At 30.8% G+C, this 17,074-nt stretch overlaps 1 protein-coding gene across 1 annotated transcript; it reads right to left on the minus strand.

Annotated features, from left to right (window-relative positions):
• Positions 1 to 8,743: 8,743 nt before the first annotated feature.
• LOC131172910 (uncharacterized) lies at positions 8,744 to 10,117 on the minus strand. Its single transcript, XM_058134453.1, has 2 exons — positions 10,036 to 10,117; positions 8,744 to 9,951 (listed from the first exon to the last, which is right to left on the minus strand). Exons 1-2 carry the CDS (start codon positions 10,115 to 10,117, stop codon positions 8,744 to 8,746), a joined length of 1,290 nt encoding a protein of 429 aa, XP_057990436.1.
• Between the last annotated feature and the right edge of the window lie 6,957 nt (positions 10,118 to 17,074).

The raw sequence follows: 17,074 nt of genomic DNA on the forward strand, positions 1-17,074 counted from the left end.
TTTGATAAATTATAAACACCAATTAAAAATTTTAAGTTTTCAATTGAATGGAGCATCTCGTACAGTGAATGAATGACATTGGCTACCAAGCACCCCATCAGTCGTCACTGACAAAATCCGTAATCAAGCTTCATCAATGTCTTCCGGAGACCTGGACTGGAACGTTCAATATTGATGACTGCATGACATCCACCAACAAAATCATTGCCTACCTAAACCTCCAATATATATATATCCAAAACATTATTGATCACTACATCCACCAACGTACAAAGCTCATCAATGCCTCACTCTAAAAGGCTGTAACTAGGGGTGGAGCCGGACAATTATTTTTTGAGTGACCAATATTATTGATCCAATATGGTATTTAATTATATTTATTTTTTATATATTTTTTATTTATTGTATATTTAAAAAAAATAATATTATATATTTAAAAATATTATCATATAATATAATATAATTAAGCTATAAATTTTTTAAAGAATGCTAATACTTTAAAATTTTTTTTAATATTTTAATAAAATAATATAATTATTTTTTTGGAAGGGCAACTAGCTAAAATAAAATAATTTTATTTAAAATAAATTAATTTTTTGTCAATACATATATATATACTTGGAAAATTTAAAAGGGTTGGGGGTTAAGGCTCCCGCTAGTCCCCCTCTCCCTCTGGCCTAGCTGTAACCTCATATAAATATTTTAAAGATCATATAAATAATATTAGTTATTTTAATAATTATTAATTATTTTTTTATTTATTAATAGTTAGATATTAATTATTTATATAATAATTTAAAAATATTTATATAATAAGGTCGCTGGTAGTTTTTTTTTCAATTGAATTTGAATAGTCTTATGTGCATATATTTATATCTGTTTTTTTTTTTCTTACTTATGAATAGGGTATCCTCAGGTCATCTTTCATATATGAATGTTAAGTTTCCTTGGACAATCTTAAAAATACACTTTTCCACATCAGTTTGATGCATAAGGATAAATAATTCTGAAGGCTATTTAGCAAAGTTGAATCCTGATTTATAGGAAATGAGAGACCTCATTTTTATCATCTAGGATAACTCTATTAATTATATCAATTTCATTTTTTAATTTAAAAAAATCATATGATTTTGAATTAAATTTATATTTAATTATAATAATTAGAGTCGATTTTCAATTTTTAGGCTATAAATATCATTGACAATAGAGTGTTTGGGAAACAAAATTTCAAGATTAACATTTCAAAAGGTTAAAAATATAATTCTATTTCTGAAAAGCAAATATCCAGCTATTTAGTTTTTGTCATTTAGATGAGAGTTATTATATTTATTGTTGTCCCAAAGAAAGTGACCAAGAGAGGGGTGAATTGGACACTTTAGGTAATTTTTCAGTTCTTGCTCAAGACTTAATGAAAAATTATGGCTTTGCACTTCTATGTATGTGTATAACTTTGTTTCTAAGATGTAGTTCAAGTGATCAAATAAATTATGCACAAATAGCAGCTCATATACAAAATAATTACTTAATATCATGTGTATCTTCTCATAAAAATGATTTTGAATTAAATTTATATTTAATTATAATAATTAGAGTCGATTTTCAATTTTTAGGCTATAAATATCATTGACAATAGTGTTTGGGAAACAAAATTTCAGGATTAACATTTCAAAAGGTTAAAAATATAATTCTATTTCTGAAAAGCAAATATCCAGCTATTTAGTTTTTGTCATTTATATGAGAGTTATTATATTTATTGTTGTCTCAAAGAAAGTGACCAAGAGGGGAGTGAATTGGACACTTTAGGCAATTTTTCAGTTCTTGCTCAAGACTTAATGAAAAATTGTGGCTTTGCACATCTATGTATGTGTATAACTTTGTTTCTAAGATGTAGTTCAAGTGATCAAACAAATTATGCACAAATAGCAGCTCATACACAAAATAATTACTTAATATCAAGTGTATCTTCTCATAAAAATTAGAAATTACAAGTTTAATTATTGAAGCTTAGTATTAACTCAATAAAACAAATTCTCAACACATTCAATATATATAATCAGAGAAATAAAGTGCTAAAAATTAAAGAGTTAAGGGAAGAAAAGAATTAAACACAATGTTTATAGTGGTTCGGCTCTCTTAGCCTACATCCACTCTTCTCAAAGTCCCACTTTGAGAGTCACTCCACTGTTTGATCTTTTCAATAGGCAAGATTCAAAGCCTTTACAATCTCAGTAAGCTTCTCAAGTGCTTAAGAATCTTTACAACGTCTTTGCTTCCTACAAAAGACCACAAGCTTCACAAGGTGCTTGAAAACCTCCCACAAGCTTCACAAGGTGCTTGAAAACTTTCCTCAAGTGTGTTCTCACACTTACACAACCTTAAATAGGTTTTGGAGTAGATGAAATCACTCTCAATAACTCTCAGATATAGAATTTAATACTAAAAGATTGAGAGAGAAGATTTGTCACTCAAGCTCAAGAGTATTTGAATGAAAGCTTTAAAAAGAACACAATAAATTCTCAATAAATAGGAACACTTTTATTAGGTAAAATAGTAGTAAACGATGCCTTTTATAGGTGTTTTCCTTTGCTAAAAATGTCTGCTGGAGAGTGTGTCTAACGGCTCTTTAATTTTCAAAAAACTAGCTGTTACTTCTTTGGAAATCGTGCAGCAGAGTTGTGTCGGGTCAGAGTATGAAAATAGTTAACTAAAATTTTCACTGGTTAACCAATTTTGTAAGACAGAAAATTTTAGACAACAAAACTAGTTAACTAATTTTCGTGACAGGTTAACTAATTTCGCTACTGTCTGACTTAAATTTTAAAATTTTGAGTTTTTGAAGGAAGGTTGTAAAAATTATTTTGACCATTCAAAAACCTTAGAAATGATATAAAAACACCTTTTAAACTCTTGAATCTAAAAACAAAATTAATTTTAGGTCCTAAATGGCATAATCTCTTCAATCTTGTACAATGGATCTAAGAACTTAATTTCTATCCTAATTCTTCACGGACTTTGATTCATCTTGTGTTATACAAGATGATAATCTCCTTTTATATCAGCCATGTCAATAGAATAGTCCTTCCATCAATGTCTTTACATATCATGACCTATAAAATTACTTCAAATATTTATGCACAAATGGTTAATGTATATTTCATTAAGTTTTGTTATCATCAAAACCAAGCTCATTATAGCTTACGGGGCCTACAATCTCCCCCTTTTTGATGATGTCAAAACTTAATGAATTTATGAATATCATAAAAATTCAATTTTATAACTATCTACATATGTCATGTATGCAAGAACTTGCTTTGAGACAAGCTCCCCCTATATGTATGCACATAATCATTCAAAATGCAATAAGGTTGAGAAGCTACAAAATAGCTCCCCCTAAATTTGATATTCAAAGCATTTTGAAGATAACAATGTAAGTAACATGTTAAACAATTTCCAAGATCAATTCATCCAAGATCAATTCAATCATCATATATAGGATATATCAACCATAAGTCAATCATAAAAGAACATCATCATAACTTTAATAACTTTCCAAAATAAGTCCAAAATATCTATATCAGAATATGAACCATACACTCATTGAACAAAATTAGTTAACTAAAAATGTACCCAGTTAACTAAAAATATTCTGTCAGTTAAAATATTTTCCTATCTTTTCCTAATTTCTCCCCTTTTTTGACATCAATAAAAAGATAGGCTTTCTCCTATTTTCTCCCCTTTTTAAAAGAAAAACAAAAAGACACAACTTTGAAAGTTATAAAGCATATTTCAAAAATCTCAAGGTTTATCTTTGTTGCTAGGAATCCTGCCACTTCTCCTAAGGTGAGTAGGATCAACTGTTTTGGCTTGTTTCTTCTTCTTTAGGGGTTCTTTTTCAGGTATGGTTACTTGGATTTTTAGAGGAATGGGTAGAACTGATTTTCTGGATTGTGCTTTGGTTCTTCTAGGGCCATATTACATAGGTAAGGAGATGGATAATTCAGATACTGGTTGAGAGGTAATAGAAATAGGGCTTGGTTGATCAGAGGATGGGTCTTGTGACTGCTCTTCTTTCTTTTTGTCAGCATCTTCCTTCTCCTCTTCTTGTCTTGAACCATTACTGCCTTCACTTTTTCCATTTTCACTGCTACTGTTGCTTTTAGGATGAGATGAGGAGGATTCTCTTGATTTTTCCTTGTCAGGTTCTTGTTCTGCTTCTGATTCCTCTTCTGCAAATTCTTCCTTCTCATCATTTTTCTCTACTTTTTCATCCTCAGCTAGCTTACTTTCTTCTTTTTCCTTTTCAGCAGCTTCTACATGCTCCTCTTCTTCTTCTTCCACTTCAGAAATTTTTACTCAACTTGGTTCAGCAGCCATTGCATTGCTAGGACTAGCAGTACCTTGTGGGTAGCTTCCAAAATCTCCAAACTTCCCAAAAGATTCACCAAACAACATTTGAGCCATCTTCTTCATGAACCATTATTGTCTATCCAATCTATTAATCAACATATACATCTTTGCATTTTGCTCAGCCATAATTCCCTTTTGCAATTCATGAGATTTTTCTAAAATACTCAAGCTCAGTCCACTCATTTCCTTGATTTCCTTCATCATTTGCAGATTTGCTTTACTTATTTTCACAAAATCTGACATTTTCAGCTTCATTTTCTCTTTCTTTTTAGAGCTTTTCTCTTTCTTTTTAGAGCTTTTCCCTTCATCTATCTTAGAACTTTTCTCTTTCAACTTTCTTATAGGGATGTCTAATTCTGTTTCAGAATTTGATTCTGATTCAGATTCAATTTCAATCTCAGTCTCTTCTTTTTCCTTTTTCTCTTCTTTCTTACTCATTTTCCTACCATCATCGGCCTTGAATATCTCTTTAATGGGGATAGGATTGCTAAACTTCTTTTCTTTGCTCAGATCAACTCCCATAGCTTGAAATACAAGAGTCAAAGGCATAGCATATGGCAATTGGCTCAAAAATATTCTATTGCACAAAGGGTTTAGAAGTAGGGGCCTTCTCCATTTTCTTCTTTTTCTTGGAAGGCTCTGACCCAGTAATACCCTTTCCTTTTCTTTTTCTTACTCGTTCTGCCACTGTCTTTGTTTCTTCATCACTGTTCTCAACTTCAGTTTCTTCTTCTCTTTCCTTTTTGGATCTGCCAGCGGCTTTCACAGCATCACCCATGAATTTTCGAGGTTTGGTAGCCACTTGTTTTACCCTTGCCATCGATTCTTGGAGAATTTCAGTGAGAGAGAGAAGCGGCTTAAGGAAGAACGGGATTTTATCATTTAGGGATTTTGAGAAGGAGAATTGGGGGTTTTGGTTTTGAGAGAAATTTAGGTTTCTAAGAGAGTGGAGAATCAATTTGCAGCAGGAAATGAGGGAGTTTTTGAGAGATTGATTGAAGTGATATGTAGCAGTTACCAAAAAAAAATTTCAAATTTTGAAACTGTGTACAGTTTTTCATGGAGAACCGAGAATTCCTTTTTGCCAAAACCTAATTTTACCCTTTAAAGACATAAAAAGAGCTTAACTGTGCTTAGAGGTATAGTTGTCAAAATAAATTGTAAAGAGAGCGAAAATACCCATTAAAAAGAAAGTAATTTTAAAACAAGCATGTTTTCTTAAGTGTACATAGAAGCAAAATTGGTTAACTAATTTTGAAACCCAGTTGGCTAAATATTATATAGGTATAAAACTAGACAACTGCAGTGAGAGAATAGTTAACTAAAAACACATGTACGCAGAATATAGCACTAGCAACATATTTAACCAAATTTGGCAGCAAATTTATATCAAATGTAGCAAATGTCATTCAATAGCTTCACTCATGCCAAGTTCCCTTCTAATCCTACAAAAGTTTTTCTCATTTAGGGGTTTTGTAAAAATGTTTGCAAGTTGTTGTTCTGTAGGAACAAACTCTAACTCAATGTCACCATTTTGAACATGATCTCTAATAAAGTGATGTCTAATTTCTATGTGCTTTGATCTAGAATGTTAGACTGGATTTTTAGTTAGGTAGATGGCACTAGTGTTATCACACCTTATAGGAACATGATCAACCTTTATACCAAAATCTTCTAATTATTGCTTCATCTATAGAATTTGAGCAACACAACTTCCTGCAGCAATGTATTCTGCGTCAGCAGTAGAAAGGGCTATAGAAGTTTGTTTCTTACTATGCCAAGACACTAAGGCATGACCTAGGAATTCGCAAGTACCCGAAGTACTCTTTCTATCCAATCTACTTCCAGCAAAGTCAGAATCACTATATCCAACTAGATCAAATGTATCGCATTTAGGATACCATAAACCAATTGAGTGTGTGCCAATGAGGTATTTGAAAATCCTTTTAACAACAATTAGATGAGATTCCTTAGGGCATAATTGAAACCGAGCACACAAACACACACTAAAATGAATGTTAAGTCTAGATGCAGTTAAATATAAAAAGTGAGCCAATCATGCCTCTAAATAGCTTTTGATCAACATCTTTACCTTTTTCATCCTTTTCCAACTTGATGGTGGAGCTCATAGCAGTTCCAATACTCTTCAAATCATCCATCTTGAATTTCTTTAGCATATCTTTGATGTACTTGGATTGCTTAATGAAGAAGCCACCATTGAGTTGCTTAATTTGTAGTCTAAGGAAAAAGGTAAGTTCACCCATCATGCTCATGTCAAATTCATTTTGCATCATCTTAGAGAAGCTTTTGCATAGAGAGGCATTAGTAGCACAAAAAATAATGTCATCAACATAAATTTGAACAATACGCATATCATGTTTGTGTGTTTTTGTGAAGAGTGTGTTGTCTACTTTTCCTCTTTGAAAACCATTATCTAAAGAAAACTTACTAAGCCTCTCATACCAAGCTCTAGGTGCTTGCTTCAATCCATATAAGGCCTTAGTGAGTTTATAAACATGATTAGGAAATTCATAGTTTTCAAAACCTAGTGGTTGTTCAACATAAACTTCTTTATCAATATAACCATTCAAGAATGCACTTTTAACATCCATTTTATATAGCATAAAATTTTTATAACATGCAAATGCACACAACATTCTAATAGCTTCAATTTTAGCAACTGGAGCAAATGTCTCATCAAAATCAATACCTTCCTCTTGATTATATCCTTGAGCTACTAATCTAGCCTTATTTCTAATGACATGCATTTTATCATCCATCTTGTTCTTAAAAATCCACTTGGTACCAATGATAAAATGATTTCTAGGTCTAGGAACAAGTTTCCATACTTTATTTCTCTCAAATTGATTGAGTTCTTCTTGCATAGCAAGAATCCAACTCTCATCACTTTGAGCTTCATCATAAGACTTTGGTTCAATTTGAGAAACAAATGCAACATTACCAAAGTATTTTTGAAGTTAAGCTCTTGTCATCATCTTTTGTGAAGGGCTATCAATTATGTCCTCCTTTGGGTGATCTCTATGATATCTCCATTCTTGAGGTAGGTCATCATGATGTGGTTCATCAATTTGGAGTTCTTCAATATTGGGCAATACTTCTTGATCACCTTCTTGATCTTTCTCATAAGCATTTTTATTAACAACATCATTCCAAATTGCACTTTGGGGCTCAATAGGTTGACTTTGTTGCTTTTGAGTCTCATCCCTTTTTCTTCCAAAAATTTTACCTAGTTCATCATTTATTATGACCAAAGTATATGCTTTACCACTAAGACTTATAGGTGTAATAGGATCAAACAAATCAAGATGTAATAACTCAAGAGGTCTAGATGTTGAAACAACATTTTTTGATTTGAAAGAAACTTTGGTTTGTTTCCCAAGAGAACAAGGCTTGCAAACATGATCTTTTTCAAAGTTAATTTTTGGCAAACCTTTAATAAGATCATATCTTAAAAGTTTTGAAATCACATGCATACTAGCATGACCAAGTCTTCTATGCCACAACCAACTATCTTCTTCAAAAGATACAAGACATCTTTCATTTCCATTTTCAATGACATTTAAATCAAGCAAATATACATTTTCACTTCTAGGTGCAATGAATAATGTATGATCATTATGCAAACTTCTAATCTCACAATGTGTAGAATTAAAAATAACTTTGTAACCTTTATCACATAGTTGACTTACACTAAGAAGATTGAATTTCAAACCTTCAACTAATGCGACATCCTTTATGCTTGGATTTTTCCCAGTAGAGCCACTTCCAATGATGTAAGCTTTTCTTTTGTCACCAAATCTCACATGTCCACCACTTTTCAAGGTAAGGTTTGAGAATTTTTCTTTGTCTTCAGTCATGTGTCTTGAGCAAGCACTATTAACATACCATTGTTCACACTCTTGCTTGCTTCTAAGACATACCTAAAATTAATTGACTATTTCTTAGGTACCCAAGCAAGTTTGGGTCCTTGGGGGTTAGAGACATTAGGAATTGTTCCTTTAGGTACCCAAATCTTTTTTAAGGAACCTTTCCTTATAGGACAATGACTAACCATATGACCATTTTGATTACAATAGAAGCAAATAACATTTGGTAATGAATGAGATGAAGCTTTCACAAAGAAATTTTTCTATTTTTCATAGTGCATGAATCCATCATAGCCAAGACTAGATTTTTTATTTGATAATCTTTGAGAACCAAGTAAAGTATCAAGAATTTGTGTGCCATTTGTGAATTTAGCTAAATCATTTGTCAAAGATTCCACCTTAGTTTTTAAAATCATATTTTTCTCAATGAGTTTTTCACAAGCAGTTTTTTAATCTTCTAACTCCTTATTCAACTCATCAAACAAGAGCATTTGATTTTTATAAAACTTATTTTCTTGCACAATAATGCTCATAGAATCATTTTCAGATCTTGAGGAAGCAATTTCTTTGTTTAAAACAGAACATTTTTTCTTATAAACTTTGTATTCTTCATATAATTTGGCAAATGCATCTTCATAATCTTCAATACTAAGAGAGTCAGAATTATTTACCTCAGTGTTGATTTCTCTTTGTTGGGAGCTTTCTGGATTATCCTCTTCTAGAGCCATGAGACAAATGTATGCAACCTCCTTGTCACTAGAGTTATCACTTGAGGAGTCATCACTGTTCATCCAGCCAGCAACGAAGGCTTTCTTGCTCTTGTCCTTTGAATTCTTCTTTTTTAGTTTAGGACAATTTGGCTTGATGTGGCCAGGTTTGTTGCATACAAAGCATTTAATCTCACTTTGATCCTTGCTTGTTTCACCTTTGGGAGAATACTTCTTTAGGAATTTCTTATATTTTGAACCTCCCTTTTTGAAAGCTTTCTTGAATCTTCTTGTAATCATGGCAATATCATCTTCATCACTTGAACTATTAGAGTTGTCACTTGAGGCAGCCTTAAAAGCTATAGTTTTCCTTAATTCATTCTCTTGGCTTGACTTCAAGGCAATTCGTCTCTTTTTCTTTCCATCATCTATATTACTCTTGCTCTTGTCATAAAGCATTTCATGAGCAATAAGAGAACCAATCAGCTCATCATAAGTGAATTTGGAGAAGTCTTTGGTGTCAAAGATCACTGTCACTTTTGTTTCCCATGATTTAGGTGGTGACCTCAAGACTTTCTTGACTAATTCTTCTTCAGTGAATTCTTTTTCTAGTGCTTTGAGAACATTCACCAGATTAGTAAATCTTGTGCTCATTTCTGAAATGATTTCTCCAGGTTTCATCTCAAATAGTTCATATTCTCGAACAAGCCTATTGGCTTTTGATTCCTTCACTTGATTAGTCCCTTCATATGTGACTTCAAGTTTATCCCACACTTCTTTTGTAGATGTACAACCTAAAATATGATTATACTCAGTTGCATCAAGTGCACAATGAAGAATGTTTAAAGCTTTAGCATTTGAAGAAACTTTCTTCCAATCAAGTTCATTATATTCATCTTCTAGTTTTTCTCTATAACCATCAGCATGCAATTCTAATGGAATTTTATGACCTTTAACAATTCTTTACCATGCTTCAATATCAACAGATTGAATAAAATTTTTCATCCTAACTTTCCAGAAAGAATAATTTGAACCATTAAACAAAGGTGGTGTAGTGATAGAGTGTCCTTCAGCTAAAGGTGCAGGGATACCAGCTGTGTTAGATGTGCCAGCCATTGTAGGATCTCTCTAAGGTGTTTAAACCTCAAGCAAGAGAGACAGACTCTGATACTAATTTGTTGTCCTAAAGAAAGTGACCAAGAGAGGGGTGAATTGGACATTTTAGGCAATTTTTCAATCCTTGCTCAAAACTTAAATAAAAATTATCGCTTTGCACTTCTATGTATGTGTACAACTCTGTTTCTAAGATGTAGTTCAAGTGATCAAACAAATTATGCACAAATAGCAGCTCATACACAAAATAATTACTTAATATCAAGTGTATCTTCCCATAAAAATCAGAAATTACAAGTTTAATTGTTCAAGCTCAGTATTAACTCAATAAAACAAATTCTCAACACATTCAATATATATAATCAGAGAAATAAAGTGCTAAAAATTAAAGAGTTAAGGGAAAAAGAGAATCCAACACAATGTTTATAGTGGTTTGGCTCTCTTAGCCTATATCCACTCTTCCCAAAGTCCCACTTTGAGAGTCACTCCACTATTTGATCTTTTCAACAGGCAAGATTCAAAGCCTTTACAATCTCAGCAAGCTTCCCAGGTGCTTGAAAACCTTTACAACGTCTTTGCTTTCCACAAAAGACCACAAGCTTCACAATGTGCTTGAAAACCTCCCACAAGCTTCACAAGGTGCTTGAAAACCTTCCACAAGTGTGTCCTCACACTTACACAACCTTAAATAGGTTTTGGAGTAGCTGAAATCACTCTCAATAACTCTCAGATACAGAATTTAATACTAAAAGATTGAGAGAGAAGATTTGCCACTCAAGCTCAAGAGTATTTAAATGAAAACTTTAAAAATAGCACAATAAATTCTCAATGAATAGGAACATTTTCATTAGGTAAAATTGTAGTAAATGATGCCTTTTATAGGTGCTTTCCATTGCTAAAAACGTTTGCTGGAGAGTGTGTCTAACGGCTCTTTAATTTTCAAAAAACTAGCCGATACTTCTTTGAAAATCGTGCAGCAGAGTTGTGTCAGGTCAGAGTATGAAAATAGTTAACTAAAATTTTTACTGGTTAACTAGTTTTGTAAGACAAAAAATTTTAGACAATAAAACTAGTTAACTAATTTTTGCAACAGGTTATCTAATTTCGCTACTGTTTAACTTAAATTTTGAAAATTTAAGTTTTGAAGGAAGGTTGTAAAAATTATTTTGACCATTCAAAAACCTTAGAAATAATGTAAAAACACTTTTTAAACTCTTGAATCTAAAAATAAAATTGATTTTAGGTCCTAAATGGCATAATCTCTTCAATCTTGTACAATGGACCTAAGAACTTAATTTCTATCCTAATTCTTCATGGACTTTGATTCATCTTGTGTTATACAAGATGATAATCTCCTTTTATATCAGCCATGTCAATAGAATAGTCATTCCATCAATGTCTTTGCATATCATGACCTATAAAATCACTTCAAATACTTATGCACAAAGGGTTAATGTATATTTCATTAAGTTTTGTTATAATCAAAACCAAGCTCATTATAGCTTACGGAGCCTACAATTATAATTATGATGAGAGTTATTAAATAATATAAATATATTCATTGCGTTATTGGTGACGCCAAAGGTAATGGGAGCATAGCATATTGAAAAATAAAAAATCAAAGTATTAAAAAACATATTCTTTTATTGATAATTTATATTTTAAGTTTAATAATTTAATAAAAATATTTCAATTTTATTTTTAAAAACATGATATTTCAAATTTATAAATATATTTAAATATATTTTTGTATTTAATTAATGATTTATCTAAAAGAATTCCAATAACAAAATATTCAATATATAAATCAATATTTTAAAAAATAAAATTTTACCATTTATTTGGATTGAAAAAAATTGAGAGAAAAAAAATAAATTAAAGAATTTAATTTCTCTTATTTGGATGATAAACAAAGAATTAAAAAAGAAAGGAAGAAATCTGATTTCTCAAAATTTTTTTTCTCTCTAAATATTTTAATTTAAATTTAAAAAAGAAAAAAAAAGTAAAATAATGATTAAAAGTATTTAAATATCTTTATTCTACTGTTAGGCATAAATGTAATTATTTAAAAGTTAAAAATAATTAAAATAAAATAAAATTTTAAAATTAAATAGTGAAAAATATAAAGGCAGAAATAGGTAGAATTTAACCAATTAAAATAAGAAAAAAAAAACACATAATGAAAATTTTACAATACTATTACATAAAATTAGGTTTTGATATATATAAATAGCTATGATTGATTGCCTAATATATATATATATATATATATATATATATATATATAAATTATTAAAATAAAAAAATAACTATTTTATCTTTTTTCATTTTAATTATTATAGATTATTTCTAAAGAAAAATATACTAAATAACAATCATACTATAATTGTAATGAATATATGAATTGAGACAATTTTTTCTATCAAAACAATTACTAACAATTATCACTTTAACTTATTAATTCATAAAATCATAAAATTATAATTTTTTAGACTAGACTATTTATGAATATATTTTACTTAAGTGAAAAGTGAAAATAATTAAATAATTTTTTCTAATAAATTATAAATAATAAATTTATTTAATACATATGTACAAATAAATTTCACTGATTAATAATATTGTAAAAATTTTATTAATAAAAAAAATATATCCGCAGTATCTCACGGATATTTATTGATTGTTAAATCTAATTAGGTTAACTTCGGATCAAAATCATATGTATTATAAAGTTGGCCCTTAATTTTACAAATTATTTTAAATAAATTAAAATAAATTGTGGACAACTTTGAATTAAATGAATTTAAATTATATCCATAGTTGAATTAAAATTAATTCTAGTGAGTTATATAACATAAAATGATCATGATAAATTAAATATTTAACTAATGAATAATATTGACTAAGAGAATAGTAAGAATTTTAAAATATTTTTGAAAATTATAATAATTAAAAAAAATTAAAACAATTAATAAGGAGAATAATTTTTGTATTTTTAATTTAGAGTAATTTAAATGTAAGTATGTAGACTTTCATATTTAGTCAACTAAAAATTTTTGAACAAAATTTTAAAAAGTTAATTATTTTATTGACCCAATTAAATAAAAAATTTAATAAGGTCATATTATAATAATTTAAAAGATTTTTTGTTAGCTTAACTAAATTAAAAAATTAATGGCTCATATCTTTTTTAAAATTTCCTTTTAAGTAATAAAATAAATTAGAAAGAAATCAAAATGTGAATTAGGTACACAAGATAAGTCTAAATGTTATATCTGTTATTAACTTTATATCTAAATATTTTTATTGGCCCAATTAAATAAAAAATTTAATGGGTTACTATTCTAATAATTTAAAAAGTTTATTATTGATCTAACCAAATTGAAAAACTAATAGTCCATTTTTTTTTTAATTTTCTTTTAAGTAATAAAAAAATAAAAAAAAATTAATTACTGAATAAAATATACAAGACAATTACGTCTAAATATTACATCCATAATTAACTCCAAGGACTGAATGGTACGTCTAATTAATATTATATAAATAACAAAAACTATATGATGAGAATATAACAATAAAAATATACTTTAAAAGCTATTTTTTTTTCTATTTACTCCTCCTCGTAAGTTAACCAAACAATGTGTGTGTCTCTCTCTAGAATTTCGAGAGAGCTAATTCTCTCTCAAGTAAGGAGAGTTTCCCCTTTAGGTTTCTTCTTCTACCTCAGAGCTAATTCTCTCTCAAGTAAGGAGAGTTTCCCCTTTAGGTTTCTTCTTCTACCTCAGTTGTAAGGGTTTCCCTGCCCTTTTGGGCAGGGAGACAACTTCATGATTCTGGGTTGATTATTGGGTTTTCACTCTCCCCTTAGTCAATTTCAGTGTAAATACTTTTGGGTTGGTTGTTTTTTGCAGATCAAGTATAGAAGGAGAGAGTGTTATCTTTGAGATCTGTGAAATGGGTTGGCTATGGAAGTTCTATTTTGAGCTTCTTTTCGTGGCTTAGTGGGAAGGTTCGCTTGATATTGGCGGTGGCACCTCCGGATCTTTGTGTCGGCTTAGATTCCGGCGTCAGATCTATCAGCTATACGAGATTGAGAAGCTGTGGAGCTCTACCATCCCCCTTCCTCGTCTGGCCTAGCTTGACCTTTCAAGGTTCCTTTCCATTACTATTAGCTTATTTGTTATTGGGTCCTTTGCTTGACTGCATCTCGAAAATTTTGCATGAATTTCTGGTTATGGCCAAGGATGGGCTCTTTTCGCATGCATGCTTGTCGTCGAGTTGCTATTCCTACTAGGTATAGAAGGTGCAAGACGGCTACTGTTGAAGTTTTGGCTCTCTAGGTCGGGTTGATACCTAATCTAACCTAGGGTTCCTTGTTTGGGCTCTTGGGCTTGTATAATTAAGTTGGTTGGTAGGTTTACAAAGGGAACTCTTTAATGGGTCATGGTCTGAAACTTTTCTCTTGTAACTAGTTTATTAGCCCTGTGGGCTTTGTAATGAAATACCAAATACCATCTTTCGTTAAAAAAAAAAAAAAAAAGTTAACCAAACAATGTAATGGAAATAATTTTTTTTTTCCATTTCTATTACACAATTAAGAAATTAAAATAATTTTGGAGGTGTATCGAGAGATCTTAAAGTATCTCTCAATTATATCTTTTCTCTTTCACTCTCTGCAATTCCAATTTCCCTTGGTAGAAAGTTCAAGCTAGAATTCTACAACAACTTCAATTGGTCAATCTTCCTCACCATAAGTTTTACATCTATCTAACAACCCTAGAGTCTCTCTTGTTTCTTGTCTGCTAAATGATGATAATTATTCAACCTAGCATAGAGTCATGACCAATGCCTTGTTTGGAAAAACTATGTTTGGTTTCATTGATGGTGCACTCACTCTGTGACGCCCCTTACCCGTCTACCGTATAGCCGAGCAAGAAGTGCCACATTCGGTGCCGGAGCACCTTATCTTGTTTTATCATATCTATTGTAAACTTTTGATGTCATCTAAAACATGTATTCTATATGTAGAATTTTTTTTTTATATCTTATTTATGTGGAGACCCGGACAGAGCCTCCCTTATTTTATTAGCATCTGGCGGGTTCCACTAATCACCTGTTAATATGTCCATATTCATTTCACACATTTCCATATCATATTATCATGTATCATATCATTTACAATTATTTATGAGATTTAAAAATGAATTATTATCTATTGCATTCATATAGAAATTCATAGATAATAAATTACAAGTTTTCATTTCAATCTCAAAGTTTAGTTACAAGTCCAAAATGAAATACATCATAAACTAGTAATTACATCATGACTAAACATAATGAACCAAAATACTAGTCTATACATGGGCCCTACCAAAATACAACAAACCGGTGAGGTGACTCTGGACAATGGCAGATCTGATCAAAGCTCTGTCAGTGTACTACTAGTGCTGCTGCTGCGGCTGATCTCCAGTACCTATGCGATGGAAAACCAACGCGCTAAGCATAACGCTTAGTGGTGCATAATTTATAATAACAATAATTTAATAATTTGAAATAATATATGCAACTCATAATTTCTGGGTATTTTACATTTTTATTGCTCTTTGGAAATAATTAACATTATTGGGATCTTTTATGATTACTTATTGTATTTTAAGTCTTAATTATTATTATTTTTTTTTCAGTGCCCAAGAAAACCTATAACAAATTATAAAAGCTGGATGTACGGGTGTATACTGGTTAGACAGCCATATGTCTATCCAGTATACGTCTGTCAGGCACGAGGCCAGCTGTCGGGCACGAGACCCGCTGTCAGGCTTGTAAAGCCAGAAATAAAGTAGGCATATAGCCTGTAGAACAATCATACCAGACATATATTGTCAGTTCATGATTTTCTCGGTGGCGATCGCTATCTGTAGTCCCTAATTGGTATACCAATTTATCCAACTAAATAAATAAGTCTAGGTATACTATGGGCAATTAAATATTTTTAATTAATTTAGAACTATTCACTATTACTATTTTTTTTGTACTGTTCATTGATACCATAAATTTCATATTAATAGGACATTAGTCCTAATTTACATATTCATATCATTTTTAATATTAAATTTTCCTTATGAGTATTTTAATTATCCTATATAGCATTTTTCCCATGAACCTTTCATTAGGTTCATGTTGATGTGTTATCTTTATCTAGGAATTTGACTAGGTTGGGATGTCTATTTAGTCACAATTCCTTCATAACAATTGCTCCTCTATGTTTAAACTTGAATTTCAGTTTTTGAATCACTGAGTTTGGGGTTATAGAACTCAAGTTATGGTCAAAATACCAAAGGAATAGTATTTTGGGACATTTTCTGGGTTGGCAGTTTCAGTGACCCAACTTGTGCTAACCATTTGAATTAGTTAAAGGCAAAACTGAGTTAAGTGGTCTTCATGAAAAGTGTATCCCTATGTCTAAACTTTCCATGGTTAAAATTTTAGGTCATTTGGACCAGTATAGAGAGAGTCATGACCAAATGAACACGTACTGTTCATTTGGTCATTTTCTGGGTTGGCAGTTTCAGTGACCCAATTTGTGCTAACAATTTGAATTGGTTAAAGGCAAAACTGGGTTAAGTGGTCTTCATGAAAAGTGTAGCCCTATGTCTAAACTTTCCATGGTTAAAATTTTAGGTAATTTGGACCAGTATAGAGAGAGTTATGACCAAATGAACACCAAATGAACACGTACTGTTCATTTGGTCATTTTCTGGGTTGGGTTGCAGGGAAATCCGAATTTGGGCAGTATTTGGCTCAAGTTTTGGACAGAATTTGGGCATGGTTTCTTCATGGAAAATGGGCTATTTTGGGTCTAGTTTCACCTCCAATTGGGGTCACACAATTTTATTTATGGCCTAAAATGTACACTGCCCTCAACAAACACAACCTGCAGAAAATTAACACTTCCAAAACTCA

Source organism: Hevea brasiliensis, chromosome 14 (assembly GCF_030052815.1).
Source record: "Hevea brasiliensis isolate MT/VB/25A 57/8 chromosome 14, ASM3005281v1, whole genome shotgun sequence".
Lineage (NCBI taxonomy): Eukaryota > Viridiplantae > Streptophyta > Magnoliopsida > Malpighiales > Euphorbiaceae > Hevea > Hevea brasiliensis.